The sequence below is a fragment of the Rhea pennata genome, chromosome 1 (genome assembly GCF_028389875.1).
Source record: "Rhea pennata isolate bPtePen1 chromosome 1, bPtePen1.pri, whole genome shotgun sequence".
Lineage (NCBI taxonomy): Eukaryota > Metazoa > Chordata > Aves > Rheiformes > Rheidae > Rhea > Rhea pennata.
The window spans coordinates 124,199,486-124,215,223 of NC_084663.1; the positions used below are offsets into that span (position 1 = coordinate 124,199,486).

General features: G+C 34.2%; 1 protein-coding gene across 2 annotated transcripts in view; it reads left to right on the plus strand.

Annotated features, from left to right (window-relative positions):
• The window catches only part of CASK (calcium/calmodulin dependent serine protein kinase), a 215,998-nt gene that overhangs the window by 131,705 nt on the left and 68,555 nt on the right, over positions 1 to 15,738 (plus strand). For both annotated transcript variants that reach the window (XM_062599616.1, XM_062599625.1), the window contains exons 8-10: positions 261 to 383; positions 2,984 to 3,067; positions 6,239 to 6,338. In XM_062599616.1, the coding sequence (XP_062455600.1) occupies positions 261 to 383; positions 2,984 to 3,067; positions 6,239 to 6,338 (307 nt within the window). The remainder of the gene's footprint in view (positions 1 to 260; positions 384 to 2,983; positions 3,068 to 6,238; positions 6,339 to 15,738) is intronic.

A 15,738-nucleotide genomic window follows, 5' to 3' on the forward strand; every position in this document is an offset into this window, starting at 1 on the left:
ATTATACTGTGATTATATCACAATACTGAAGGTAAAATTCAGCTTTTATGTGATATAATGCTTACTGTCTTCAGATCTTTTTATGCAGTTTCATTAGCAATTAATGTACAGTTTTGCATGTTGCTTTAAAACTTACAAATGTTTTACATTTATTATGACAAGATGTTGACAAATACTAACCAATTGGTGATGATCACCTTTCATAAAGAATAATGATTTTGTACTCTTATCACTAATGTCTTCTTCTTGCTTGTAATCAGATGAATCCTAGACAATGGAGCCATATCTCTGAAAGTGCCAAAGATCTGGTACGCCGTATGCTTATGCTAGATCCAGCAGAAAGGATAACAGTATATGAAGCACTGAATCATCCTTGGTTAAAGGTAGTAAGTCAAGCTATATAAATACTGGTTACTTCTTCAAAGGAGAAAACAGATTTGTTTGAACTTTTCAGAATAGACATTATATAAAATGTATGATAATATGCTTTAAATGCTTTGAGGTTAGAGCCTGAGATTTTGATAATTTCCAAGCTTGAATCCTTGTTTAACTACAAGAGCAAACTCGTGCATTTTAGGCAGCATCAGAATATTGGGATCATTGCTATGTAGAGTGAAGTTTGAGGAAGGAATTCTTGTGTCTTTTTGTGCCTCTCAGACTCCGGAGAAGTTATCTCTCATCTCTGCTTTGCTCAGTCATACCTAGACCTCTTTCCTGTTATGCAGCATGTAACTATGCAGTTTATTGCAATATATTGTATTTCTTAACTGTGCTGCTTTCTTAAATTGGATCTTGTGAGATATCCCTCTGGAGTGAAAGTAGAGTGGTGAGTAGCTCAAATAGTGCTGTAAGTAGTTACTGGACACTAAAGATTAACAACAGCAGCAGGAAAATATATACTTAATTTCTCAGTGTCCCCATTAATAGGCTGGGCTAAATACGTGAGAGTTGGAGAATTATGATTATGCTGCAGATTTAAAAAGTAGCAAGTACTAGTTCAGAGTATTATATTTTCTTGACAGAAACTGATTGACCTTTTTTATATATACTGCCTTTTATTTCTTTTCTTTAGTGTTATCTTGGGGAAAACAGTCCAAATGTCATTAACTTAGCTAGGGCACTCATTTGGAGGGACTGAGATTCTGGTGTCTGTTCACAGACTGTTTATATGTTTTATATTAAGCAGATACTGACCCTCCCCCCAAAAAACAAAGAGAACCTGGAAAGTGCAGGCTGGTGTGGTCATGTCATCTACTCCTACCAACTGAATAATCTTAACTACAGGATAATGGAATCGTTTTTTCCACTTCTCTGCCCTCTTTCTGGCTCTGATTCTCGTATTCCTAGCTATAGAATGGTCTATCATTGAAAAAGAGGACGGGAACAGGAGTGTTCCCCTATCAGGAAAAACGCACTCTCCAGAAAACTAGGAATTGCTATTTAGAGCTTCCTGCTGAAAGGATCTGAGGTTGTTTGTTCATCTGGGTATGCCTACCAAATCAAACATTTCAGAGGGCAAGGAATGGGCACCATGTTTGTGAATCCCAATTATCATACCCCAGTGACTGAGTCTCTGGTGAACACAGTTGAGCTGTGATTATCTACTAGTAATTTGACTATTTCTTATATACATTTTTGTGAGCTTACCTACAGTTCAGTGCTAGAGCAAGGGTTTTTCTCAGGGTTACTTTGGCAGACAACTTTGCCATTTATGCTGTCTTGAGCAACTAAGCTGGTTAAGCTTTTTAGAAAAGATAATTCTTTAATGTAAATATGGAAATCCTGCCTATGTACAGATTTAAAATGTATAAGATTTCTTGTCAATCTTTCCCTTCTTGAAAGGCAAGGAAGTAAGAAGAGAACTTTATTTCCAAGTCCAGCCTTCTAGTAGCTATAAGCACTCTGTCAATCTTCTCATATTTTTGCGTAATATAATCTCTGCTTTCCATATTGACTCAGAGTTTTCCTCTAAGCCATTTATAGATAGCAGTTATTTACATCATGAGAGAGAGACATTTTTAGCTCCATACAATGACTGAAATACTTCTGCCAGTGATGTCATTCAGAATTAGCAGAGCCATATGGTGAACATTTGCAATAATCTAATAACTATATGTAGCTTCTGATATGAATTGGGGCAGGGAAGGAAAGCATGTAACTGCTTTAAGTTCTTTCCCCACAGCCTGCTATTTGCTAGCAGAATTCTGTTCTGCATCTACAATAGAGTTTCTTCTTGTAACCTAGCAGCTGGTATCACCAGCCATTGAGCTGACACTTGCTGCTTTGTAGTACACATATCCGAACTCCCCAACTTACCTCAAGTTTCAGGAACCTCCTAAGACAGCTGCATATGTTGCTTAACAGGGAGTTGAGTACTGAAAGAAATAGAACTACTTCGTACTTGCCAGCTTCAGAGTTCAGTGTGAGCCACAGAGTAACTTACAACATAATAGTAAAACAAAAGGCTGGGCTCATGTTACAAAGTGGGAAACAAAATTAAAAAAAAAAAAAAAAAGAAAAAGAAAATAAGCCAGCAAGGCTCAGATTTAAATATCTCTGGCTCCCAGTTTAGGATTATTAGCTAAGATCAGCTATCTATAAGGCATCTAGGCTTAATTGCCTCGATGCTTCTATCATTTAAAAGCAATGAAGTCCCCATAAACTGTGCTGTTTATGTATGATGATGGAGTAGGTAAATCAAACAATTTAAGAAATCTTTATAATCAGCAGTTTGTATGTAATTTTTCATCAATTGATACTAATGTTAGCTACACAAAATATAAGCACATCTTTCTCACATTCTGGAATCAAAGTATTTTAATTCCTAACATTTTTTAAAGTTTTCCTTAAGTTGCACCAAGTCCCAATACTTCTTGCAATAATAGTTAGTGTATTTCTTGTGCAGTTTCTTAGTGTTGAGAGACTATTAAGAGCTTGCATTCAATGGTTATTTTAGTTTGGCTTGTTTTTGTGTGTTTTTAAGGAGAGAGATCGCTATGCATACAAGATTCATCTTCCAGAAACAGTAGAGCAATTGAGAAAATTCAATGCAAGACGAAAACTGAAGGTAATATGAATTAAGCAGTGTAATTACATAATTTGAATTTTGTGTGGTATTTTATTGATTTTAAAAGCTCTAAGAAAAAAGCAGGTTTAATGTCAGTGATAAAATAACAAAGTTGAAACAGATCTTGACAGTGGTTTATCACAATGATGTCCTGTTGGAGATGTTGTCCTTTTCTATTTTTAGGTCAAACTAAATTTGAGTGCAAATTCTCTGATCAACCAAGCCTTTGATATGAGGTCTTAATACATCTTAATACAATAATTCTGTGTAATATTAGTTTAGGGGAAAGGGGGAGAGAATACTGTAGTGGCTTTAGTTGACCTTAAGTTTATGATTAAAAAAGAAGGGAAAAAAAGAATTCAATACTGCTAACTACTTTTCTTCAGAGAGAGCAAAGATGTAGTCTTCAGTTTATCTCCTTTATGTTTAAAAATACACAGAGACATTTCTCATTATTGAAAATAATGTTAATATTTTAGCCGAAAATGACATGATCCCCCTTCAAAACAATGGTATTCCTCTCTTGGAAATGTTAAATGAAACACTTCTAAATTTACTAAAAAGTTAAGAGAATTTAACAGAAGCATTCGGAATTACAATTCATTACTTTTTTTATAGTTTGTAATACACACAGAAGCAGATATATTTTGAGTTACTACTTTGTAAAACTTTTCTGTAGCTGTGAGAACGTGTGGTGATTAGGATTGGTCAGCTGCTATAATTCATGATAAATAACACCCCCTCTTAGGCTTATATGTCCAAATAATGCTTTTATTAAAATGTTAGCTAGAATATTTTAAAGTATGACCTATTTTTCAGCTCTAAACACAGTTTCAGCTCTTTCCTAGACTACTTCCGGCAGAAGCTTCTACTTCCAGTCTCTTGAGAGCTTTTTATATATTCAGTATAACTTCTGCTATTTGTTTTCTACCACTTCATCCAAAGTACTGTTTTGCAGAATATCTTCTAAAACTCTTTGCTGTCTATTTTGCCTCCTACCACACCTATAGGACTTTAAAAACTGAGTGGTTCAAACATAATTTAATTGAACAAGGAAATACATGATTTTTCTAGCTTTGCAGTTTCCCACACAGTATTCATTCTACCAGTCTGAGATCATTACATTTTCACGTAGAGTTATAATAGATACGAAATGTTCTAGTGCTGTCAATATCACATCCTGATAATTTCCTGACTCACAATGTATTGTTTTGCTGTAAAGAGTACATCGTTATGCTTGCTAATGCACTCAGTGTGGGTAAGAGGAAAAGAGGAAATGAAAGTACTTATTTTGCTAACTTTGTGCTATGGAAATTTATACCTCTTGCTATTACTTTATCTGAAGTAATTTGTATTTCCTAATGATGAGGCAAGGAATTGCTGCCTCTTCTATAAAGCAAATAAAGTAATAAGCATATCCAGAAACTAAATTAAGATTTTAATAGTAATCCAAAAAGAAACCCTGAATCTTTCAGAAGTTTCAGACAGACCAACTTCACATTGCTACAATGGTGCAATACAACCTGAACCTGATTAGGGAGATTGCTGGAATTTCCATCCTGCTTCCTGCTACCTTGACATTTTACCATGGCAACTGAAGAGTGTTTCCTTTCATCTCAAAACAGGGCGATACTTTTACTTCTGGTGGATTTTCTCCTTTTTTTTTTTAAAAAAAAAAAAAAAAGATGTAAAGAAATATATTCGAGTCTGGAAAATGTTGACCTGTGTAAAATTTATTTCTTGCCCTTTTCTATACTTCCTAGACTTCCTACCTAGAACTATTGGCCTCTTCATAATTTTGTCTGCTCCTTTTATCTTCCTGGTATCACACATTTTGCTTGAATAAGAATTCAGAGGTCAACGGAAAATTAAAGGTTTTTGATTAATGCTGCCAAAGATGTGAAGTTATAATGCAATTGGACATTAATTCTGTAGAGTTGCATTGAAGTTTCTTAATGTTTGGAGCTGAAACTGTTTTACGGTCATTCTGAGTTTTCCTGTAAGCAGGCAGACTTCAAGCTTTTCTGTATGATAATCTTTACATATTGTTCTCAACTCTTCTCTAATTTTTAGGTTATTTAAAATTTCTGCATAAGCTACCTGATGGTTGGAATGGACTTGGAATAGAAACCTGCAAAAAAACTATTGTTTCTTACAGAAACGTCCTGCTAATCACAGAGTTCAGCAATGCATTCTAAAAATATTTTTCCCTTTCTCCCGTCTCATATTTAATATTGGTAGATTTGAAAGAATTTTATTATTCCAAAAAGACTTGATTATAGAAAGTGTCCTTGGGCAGAAAAAAATCTCTACTTTTTTGCTTTTTCAAAGTCTGATTTTTATCTGAGATTATTCTGAAGTGGGTTTTGTGTAGATGTTCTAGGGTTTGTGGAGATTTTAAGGACCTTTGCCAGATTCTTTTCTGTTCTGCTGAACCCAAGTGGTTCTCCTCCTAATGTCCATTCTGCATGGATAGTATCCAGAATGAGTGTATAAAGCCCTGGATCTGAAAATTTTCAAAAAACAGTGGATGTTGTAGTCGAAGTGTTATATTACTTGCTGAAAAATTCCATCTGTTGCATAGGCCTGTACTTACTGGCGTGGATTGGCACTTGCCTCAGTAAACTAACTTGTGCTTATTTTAACTTACAAATTACAAATTTGAGTTGATTTTTATAAAATAAGATATAATCTGAACAAAATATATTCTACAAAAATTTAGATTTGGTTATTTAGTGCTATTGGAAACTCTTCTGGTAAATTTGGAATGGTAAATTTGTCTTTCCATAAGGAAAAAAAAATTCTTTCTTTCATATCATTTAGCATTGAGAGCATGAGTTCTGAGTTACTGCTTCTTTAAAAGGATTTTAAAATTCTTTTTTCCTTCTTATAAGGAATATTTGTTCTTATAAGGAATTCTTCTCATGAATCCCCTTACGAAGAAGAAAGTTACTGTCCATTAGAAGAGAATATGACCAGTTCTTCTGTTAATGTGTTCACTGATGACAGTGAAGCAGGGCTGAAGAGTATGAAATTTTTTACGTGCCTTTCATCAAGAAGGTCAACGGTAGAGAGAGTATGGGATCACTCTAGTATGAATGATCTAGAGTGTCTGGAAATGGTTAGTTCACCTCCTTTGTGTAATTTAGACTTTGTTGTATTTCTACTCAGGGGGCAGTACTAGCAGCTGTGTCAAGCCACAAATTCAATTCCTTCTATGGTGATCCTCCTGAAGAGCTGCCAGACTTCTCTGAAGACCCTACCTCCTCAGGTATTTTAGCAGAAAGTATATGTACTGCAGTAAACCTGTCTTAAATTTATGCTGACAAGAGGCCCAAGTATTTGTTAATTTCTCACAAATTTATAAAGCTGTATATTAAATTAACCTTTAAATATGAAAGTCTAAATGCTCTTAGTCCTAATTCTGTTAGTAACTGGGGAGAATCTAGAGAATGTTTCTGCAGAGTTGTAAATTTCTACAGAAATTCTGTCTGGATTATTATTCGATGTGTGTACATTTAATTATAAATACTACTATAACCTCGTATTCTCTTTATATTACTTGAGTGTGAGAGCATATTGGATTTTTGACCTGAATTCTTAAGCAGGAGTAAGGTTCTCATACCTCAAGTAATAGTTATTTATAGATTTATTAAAAAAAAAATGTATACCAGAGTTTCATGACCTCCTGTTTTAGAGAACAGTATGATTAAGAGGTCTCTTTTTTAAAGCAAGGTAGACAGTATTTTTGATGCTGTGAGCCAAATCCCAAAATCTTCAAGAACTAAGAGACACAATCTACGTATTTCAGGGACCTCCTGAAATAGTTCAAAGGGGAAGGTGATACCTTTGCTGTACTGTGGACATGTAGTTGGGTCTTGGGAAACACAGTTATATTGGTTGTAGCAGTCCTTTTGTCTTCAGCCCATATTCAGGAATTTAAATAATCTGACAGTCCCTGTACTAACACAACCCTGTTATAAGTTATGTATCTTAATTTTGGCATGCATACCTCATCAGAACTCACAAAATTTGCAGCTCAGAAGTCTAGTTTGGGCTGTCTGTTCCAATAGTAGAATTTAGGATCAAGTTAAATAAACCTTTTTAAAAAATCTCTTTTCCTTTTTCTTCTCTTTCCTACCCAATAGTAGTTGCAGAATATTTGAGCTATAAGCACAAAACTTTAAAGCTTACTTTACTAGAAAATGTTTCAAGAACTTAATCATATACATTGAACTGCTGTGTGATAATGAATTCTCTTTCCTATCTTTAAAAGTGAAAAAATTACTGACTGTAAATGTTAAGTATGCCTTTTATCCTCTTTCATATGAGCAAGTCATTTTTATAAACTATTCCAATATCATTAATGTAAGAATTTGGGGATGTTTTGAACTTTTTTCAAAATTTTTTGTTGAAATTCTTAAATTTCACTTCTTAGAATTCACTTTTTAGTACATAAATGCAAACAATGTCTAGTGGTTAGAGATGCTTACTGCTCATAACTTCCATTGAAGTGAGTGGAAATCCCAGATCATTTATTGCAAATGGTAATTAAAGTTTCATGACTTATCTTCAGGCAGCCAGCTTTGAATCCTTGATGTAAGGGAGCGATGATATTTTTAAAAAGAATAAGTTGATTTGCTCTCACCCACAATTACTTGCAGTGCCTTAATTATTGTTTCCAGCTACTTCCTCCTTTTCAGTAAAATGAATAGGTCACTGACATGATTGGCAGTCACAACTTTGCTAATCTAAAAACTGCAGTTCCTCTTTACAGTTTCAGTCTCACATCAACAGGACATGTCTCTTCCTCATTGGGTGATGTAATTGCAGATCTCAATATGCACTAAAGGTACAAGTTCTCTGTTTTTTTGTCCTCATAGAATACATGAATCCAGTACACTTTCCATACATTCTACACAAATTCTTGATTGGATCCATCATTATCTTTTATTAGCTTCTGCAGTAATTAAAACAATAGCTTGATGTGCTCTCTGGAAAACTTCACATTCTTATGATAACGTTGTCAATCTCATTGATTGGAGATCACAGTGATCAAGAAACCATATTCAGGAGATAGTTTTCATGCTTCCTGACTGATAAAATTAACTGACAAAATGCTTAGTATCTGAGGATAAACGTACTAAGGCTTCCAAGAAAAGATATTGCAGCTTTCACCTTATGAAATAGCTAGATTGAGAAGTTTTATTTTGTTTGTTCCTCAGAATGCCTCGGTTATGTTTTCAAATATTTCTGACTCATAAAAATTAGGCTCCTGTGATGATTGTAAACTGAAGAGCCAATTTACAGGAATTGGAGATAAAACTCTCAAATTACAGGGAAAACTTGGCTATTTAAAAGTAATTAAAGTTCCTTGTCTAACACCTTGCTGTATTATTTCAGATGATAAATTCTAATGAAGAGCACTTTAATATTTTAAATGTTACTAACTATTTAATCCTCCCATAAATCTCATGATTTGAGAAGTGTACTATTGAAATTAAATGCTTTGTCAGGAATGGGCGAACATGGAAGTCTTACTGAGATAATCATCCGTAAATGTAGACAGTTAACAGATTATGCAAATCTTATGTGCTGTCCTCTAGGTCCTTCTAAACACGGAAGGACAGAATTTCAGTCCTGTTGTTTTTGTAGATTAATCTGTGCGAGTTCTGCATCAGTTAGTGAACCTGGGATGGCTGGACATTTTGAGCCTCTTCCTATGCTATTAGAGCAATGGTCTGCTGTATGAAGGTGCTATAGGTAGCAACTTGGACCGCTTTCTCACATACAGAATTACAAAAGATATTCTGTCTTCATGATTAGAGAACTTTCCAGCAAGGAGAAGCAACTGCACAACTAAATTTGATGTGAATCAACTTCGACAAATTTCATTTATAATCAGCCAAGTATTTTTCTGCACACATCTTTCTTTCTCAGTTACAGAATGTTAATAATTCTGTGTTCCTCCAGCTAGTGATTATCATGTGTTTCCTTTGGATGATCTATTTTCTTTCATCAGCAGTTGTCATCTGATAGACTTCCTTAGTCCTGCTATCTGCCTAGCTGTTAGTAATTTATAGTGTTTTGTAGGTAACAGCAGAAGTAAATCTTGATGGATTTTGAGAGTGTAACACAGCCTTAAAGATTTTTGCAAAATGCAGTAAATATTTATTAAACTAAAATACTACTTTACTGCTGAATGCTATTTTGTGTTTGGTAACTTCTTTTGTAATGGCAATAAACAGCTCAAGGGACAGTCTTAAAACTTTTTTTGATAAAAGTTAAAACCTATTTGACTGTTGTTTTACTTCTCTTCAAGACATTGTAGAATGTCAGTTTTCCAAATTAAAGAACATCTTAGATCTTTCTTTAATATGATGAAGCAAATTTTAATCAGAAGTAATCAATTAACAGCCATAACTACTAGATCTGGCACATGAGAAATATTGGCCTGGTAGAGAGTACTTAAAGTGGACCACAAAGTGAATCAGGAGCCAGATGATAAATTCATCAATCAGTTCGCTGTCTGCTGTCCTTCCCTTTCCTTCCCTTACCCTTCAGCCCCGTGCTGCAAGCCCTCCTGTCACTTGTTTGCACATAAGATCAGCTCAGATGATTTCCTCTGTATAGGGCATATGATGAGTGTCTGTCATATGATGAAAGAGCAAAGATGTGTGATTTTGAAGTGTCTTGGTAAGTGCCGTAGGGTAAAGAATGGATATTGCCTGTTCAGTGTTAGGGCAGAAGGAAAGGCTATAGAATTGTTTTGACTTGTTAACTTGGGAAGCTGAAATTAAGGAATAATCATTCAGTTTATTTTGGAGTTTTAAGTTGGTTCAGGATGTTTAGGTTTTTAGGATAACAGTTAGAAAAGGCCATAAAATGAAGAGGTTTATTATAACTTTACATTTCAAAAAAAAAAAAAAAAAAAAAAAAAAAAAACTTTTGGAGCTTTGTTTTCAGAACTGCTGAGACACTGTAAGAGTGAAGTCTGTGGACAGTCCGTCTTCTTTGGAACATTACATACTTGATTTTTAGACTAAACAAATCTAGTTTCCTTTAAGGCACATATTTAAATTGTTTGGTTTGTAGTACTTGTATTTTTAAACGTGGCTAACCATTTCAGGGTAGCTTATTAGTGTTTTGCTTCAAATAAAGGTTGATTATTGTAAGGCATTTTATAATGCTGTTTTTCAGTTTAACCGCAGGGAAAGTAGAGCAGCACATTATCTGTAAGACTGACTGACCTAGGCTACCAAATAGCACTGTTGCAGTATTTCCTGAATATTTATCTACTTTCTGAGCTCTGTGGTAAATGCATAACACGATGAATACAGAAGCAGTACTTTTTCACTGCATAGAAAGCACAAATTTAAGTCTACATTATAATTCCTAGCTTGTTTCTTTGAATTTCAAGGTACAGGTTTCATATAGTCTTTATATATGCACTTTGGCATGTGTATCTCAGGATTTTGTATGTAAATTGAAAAGTTCATGCTTTGAGGGGATTTTAGTCTATTTCCTCATACCAAATGAGGACAATAATGGTATGAGTACTTGGTTTTCAGGTTTGAAAGTCATTTAAAAGAAAGCTAGATCTGATAGGCTTTCATGATGGGATCAAACACCAAATGTACATCCAAGCTGTAAGCTCCGTAATTGCAAACATCTGTGGAACTAACTTAACTGACAAGCAGTTCTGTGAAAATTAGATTCCGCAGAATATGGACAAGATAAGCCTGTATCTTTAAAACTATCCATCTCATCAACATGAGAAAGAATAAGAAATATGGTTATGCCAAAATTACTACTGGTTTTGCAAATATTTGCTAAGGATCTCGTGTAACATTTTTTTAAGCATCAGGAAAAACTCAATAAATTTGTTTGGGAAAAACTCAATAAATTACATTCACTTATATTTACTGTTATTAATATGTCATCTGGTATTACAGATATGACTGAACAGGAAAAAAAATCACAGAAGTTAACAAAAAGTGTAAAGCTGTCAACTCACTGAAACTATTTTCTCTTACTTCCTTTACAGCTTTTAAGTATTGGATTACTAGAAAAATTTTAGCTCAATTTGTAGCTACAAGTTTGAATGTTTCCAGTGCTCCATTATTATTTTTATCTTTATGCTCTTTCAACTGTTTAACATTGTTCTGATATGTTTAAGTACAAAAACTTCTAAATATTAATATATAAAATCATAGTTAATTAAAAATCAGTAGTAAAATGATTGCTTTTCTAAATGGTTCCCAGAATTTAATCACTGAAATTTCTTTAAAATAGTTTGATTGCAATATAGCATTGCTAAATTCTAATTGGTAAATGTAAGTGAATCAGACAGTATGACTTTATGCTTTGTTTATGATATATTAAAATAGTTTTCCATTCACCTGTTAAGATACTCTAACTTGAAATTATTTTTGTCCATTAGTTTAACATAGTACAACCAGTGTTGCAAAAAATCTGGTTTAACAGATGCTTAACAATGTAGACGTAAATGTGCTATTTGCCACTGGCTGTTATGCAAATACTTGTTTTCCTGCCATCCCTCCCCACAAGTCCCATTTGGTTCACATACAGAAACCATATTTAAGAAAAAGGGGGAGGGAGGGAGTCTTATCAGGATGTTTGTTCATACTATTTTGTGGCTAAACTAGTGTGCAAGGTTGCAGTTTTATAAATTGCTTGTTCTCAAATCTTCGTACTGTTTGTTGTTTGTCCAAATGCTGCCTTCCTACTAGGACTTCTAGCAGCAGAAAGTAGGTATCCCTTTGTTTTCCTTTAAGGCATATCATTCAGCTCTGGTGTGTGTCTTTGCATGTTTAAAATCCAGCTTTTCCATCACTTTACTATTTTCAGTTTTAATACTGCCTGTTCTAGAAAAATAGCCCGTATGCTTTAGACTAAATCTTTCCTTAACTTTCAAAACATAGTTAATCAAAAGTAATATGATTTCCAGGCAACTCTGAGGATTCTAGTTTAGAGGCAGTATTAAAATTATGTGGTTTTTTTTTGTTATCAATAATACTTGCAACACAACTGATTAAAAAATAAATTTTCATTAAATTAATATAGAATAAAATGGTTTGGGCTTGCCTGTTAATTCCTGAATTAATGATTTTTTGGACTAATATATTTTTTCTTTCTGGATACTAAGCATATGCTATAGAATTAGTCATATGTTATTTTCTTGCAATACCCTTGCATGGACTTTCCTGATCATTCTGTGTATTGACGTGATATGTGATATATGCATATTCGTTGTATGTACTCATACAGTTGATTTGAATAACTATACAAAACATGTCTCCTTAATGAAAGAGTATTATTGATGTGTACAGAGGAGATGGTGCTGTGAGCTAGCTACATGCTTTGTGAGAGACTGGAAGTCCCAGCACTTAAACCTGCATACTGTACTAGGCAGAAGTAGCTTTATGCAGAAAGGGGTGTGAAATTTTAGATTTTGAGAAAATCTAGAATTAGATATAACCTGCAACAATTTCAAAAACAACAAATTCAGCCTCTCAAAGTGCAAGCTATAAGAAGTGAGACGTTTCTTCCCCATTGTAAGATTTGTAGACTAACAGTTCTTCAACCATGCTTGGTCAGGTTAGCAAGGTATCTGCCCATGTCTCTTATTTCTGAATGGAGACATGGATTTGTTGTTGTTGTTTTGATTTTAGAATTGTTGTGGGGGGTGTTGTTGCTTTTCCTCCTATTTCCCCTTCTCAGAACATCTGTCCAATAACGTAAGAGCATGAACTCAACAGACTTTGATAGAAGAGTTTTGAAATAGTATTATTTTTATGCAGGTATGGGAAAAAATTAAACCTCATGTAGAGCCTTTGCTGTCTATTTTGTTTAGGAATGTGCATAGAGACCTCCACCAACAAACTAAATGATTAATATGATGGGCCCTCTTGCTGGTTAGGGAAGAGGGTTTTTCTGCAGTTTTGCGATGAGGGAAGAAGTACCTCAAACATAATTTTGAAGGGCACTCATTTGTTTAAATGGTTATTTGTTTAGTTTCATGTGAGGATGGTGCTTTTTAAGGTGTGGGTCTGTTCTGAAAAGCAATACCTTCTCACTACATATTTCTATGCGATTACCACAATCTGTTTTCTGTCACATTTGCAGGCAGTTTTACAGTGAGAGATAGCTGGGAAAAGGAATTAGCGAATTTTGTATAAAGGTCCCATCACAAGTATGGAGAGAGGAGAAAGCTAGAAACACATATAAACATAGTGCCTCTATGTGTGTGAAATAAAATGAAGACTTTCTTTAAAATCAAGCATCAATTTGTTCTCTCTTTTCTTCCCTGCTTTTTTCCTTCGTTTCCATATATAGTCTTCTCCTCTGCATTCCTATTTGTGTCTAGGAACACTAAATATTATTTTCTCTTTCTTCTCCTTTTTTGTCTTCTCATCCTTCTCCTTATTTTTATCTCTGACATCTATTTCTGTTGGTTTTTTCCTCCCGCTTTTGTATGTATGTCTTTCCCTTCTTATTTCCTTAGATGTTCTTCCCTTCTTGTTTAATCTAGTTGTAAATCCCAGCTTCCTTACAATATTTGTCGTTCTCCTTAACTGCTTTCTCCCTGCAAACTCATTATAGGTCACCATAATCCTCCAACCTTCTAGTTACCTTCTTAGACTTTACCTGATTTATATGTGTGTGTGTGTGTGTGCACGTACGCACACATATATGTATACATATTTTATTCTTTTAAATGCTTCCTAGTAGCATTCATAGAACTCCGTGCATGAAGGACTGTAATTGTAACTATAGAAAGTACGTAAATTTGGCTGTTCAGGAAACAGGAAGTCGGTAAACACTGAATAGCTCGAATTAGGTTAGAGTAGAATTCTTATGTGCCTTTAGTTTTAATTACACTGTTGTGTGTGTATATGAAACGTGCATCTCCTACCTTAAATTGTTAAAGGCATTTGTCTACATATGCTTGAGCTATCACCTATGCTGGCAGAGATAGTTGCTCTGGAGTGTAGTGAGCAGCAAAGAGCAACAAGTTACTGTGTGGGTTTAGAGACATCTCTACTCTAGTGATTCATGTCAGTGTGGTTTATACTGATGAAGAGCATCTAGTCCTCAGTTGGTGTTCTCTTAATCTAAAGAGTTATGTCTGGACAAGTACAGGAGAGGTCCTGTCTCTGTAAGATCATTTTCTTTTATTTTGCTAAAACAGCATATATTTCATACTTTCTTTGAAGGGCCAGTAGGCATTCTTTCTTATACATGATTAACTTCTGTCCCCTGCCACTAAAGCAAATCTGGGCTTGTATGTAATGTGAGAACTTTACAATTATGTTGTTATTGAGCCTAGAGAGTCATTTTTGACTAAAGCAGACAGTTTTAAATGCATATATGTGTGTGATTTAAAAACCTTGGCATACTACGTACCCATCATTTCCACAGCAGTTACTAGTGCTTAATTACTTACCAAGTTAAACATCTATGCCATATGTTTTTCAGTGTTGTCTAATCAGATGTCATCCAAACAAAACCACTGGAGGTACTGATTTATGCAGTTATCACCATGTATTTATGGTAATTTAAAGATAAAAGTATTGTTTTGCTCTTTAGTGTAGAAGCAAAGATTCTCTAATTATTTGTAATACAAGAAAAATAAGAAAAGCCAATGAAACTTTCAAATCTTGCATTGCAAAGTTGGTAAAAATGATCTCATAATCATTTCTTTAGATGTGCTCTATCAGACTTGCACAATATTTATATGATCATATTTCTGGAAAGAACTGTCCTTTATAATAATGCCCAAAGATTGCATGCTTGTTTTTCATGAGACTGTGAGTATCCAGTGTCTTCATTCAGTGATTCTAACAATTTGACGTTAATAAAATCTAGTAATTTCTAACTATTTTTTCACTCTCCTTGCTGTATGTGCTAGTCTCAAATCTCTTCATAAACAAAGTGAAATGTAAATCTTGCTTTCTGAAATGCCCATGCTTTGAAAGCTGGGGTTGTTTTTTAATCTCACTTTCAGCGTATATGTTCTACGTCTATATTATCAGTTTTGGTTTTTGTGTGTAGTTCACACAGAAATGCAACTTTAACAGTACAGCTACTATGACTATTTAGTTTAGGGACTTTTAGATTAGGGACTTCAGGTGTTATATTTATTTTTTCATATATGTAGCACATATTTTATACACACACAAAAGCACAAATACAGTTTTTTGCAGCAGCACTGTATTATGCACACATGCATACGCAAATGCAGTTATACTCCTCTATCTGTGCTGTATGTCAGTACAATATCAGTGTCGGGCCATGTTCTTTCAATTCTGCTTTTAGTATCAAAGCCATAGAGATGAGTAACTCAGTTCAACATATAATATCACACTGCTTTGTTTTTAATGATGTACCAGGACTAAGTAGTTAAACATCTGCATTTTCTTTCTTATCACCTTTAAAATATGTATTTGCTTTCTAGCTAGTAGTGTTTGGTGTGTAGTCTTCAGTAAATCTACTTGGAAGTCAATGAATGCTATGAATTTCAGTGGTATCCTTTCCACTTGAAATCCACATGGAAGTCAGTGAAACTTACTTCAGTGAAACATGAATACAACCCAATATTCTTTATACTTTTATGTACTAAACTCAAAAGATGAATAAAAATACTC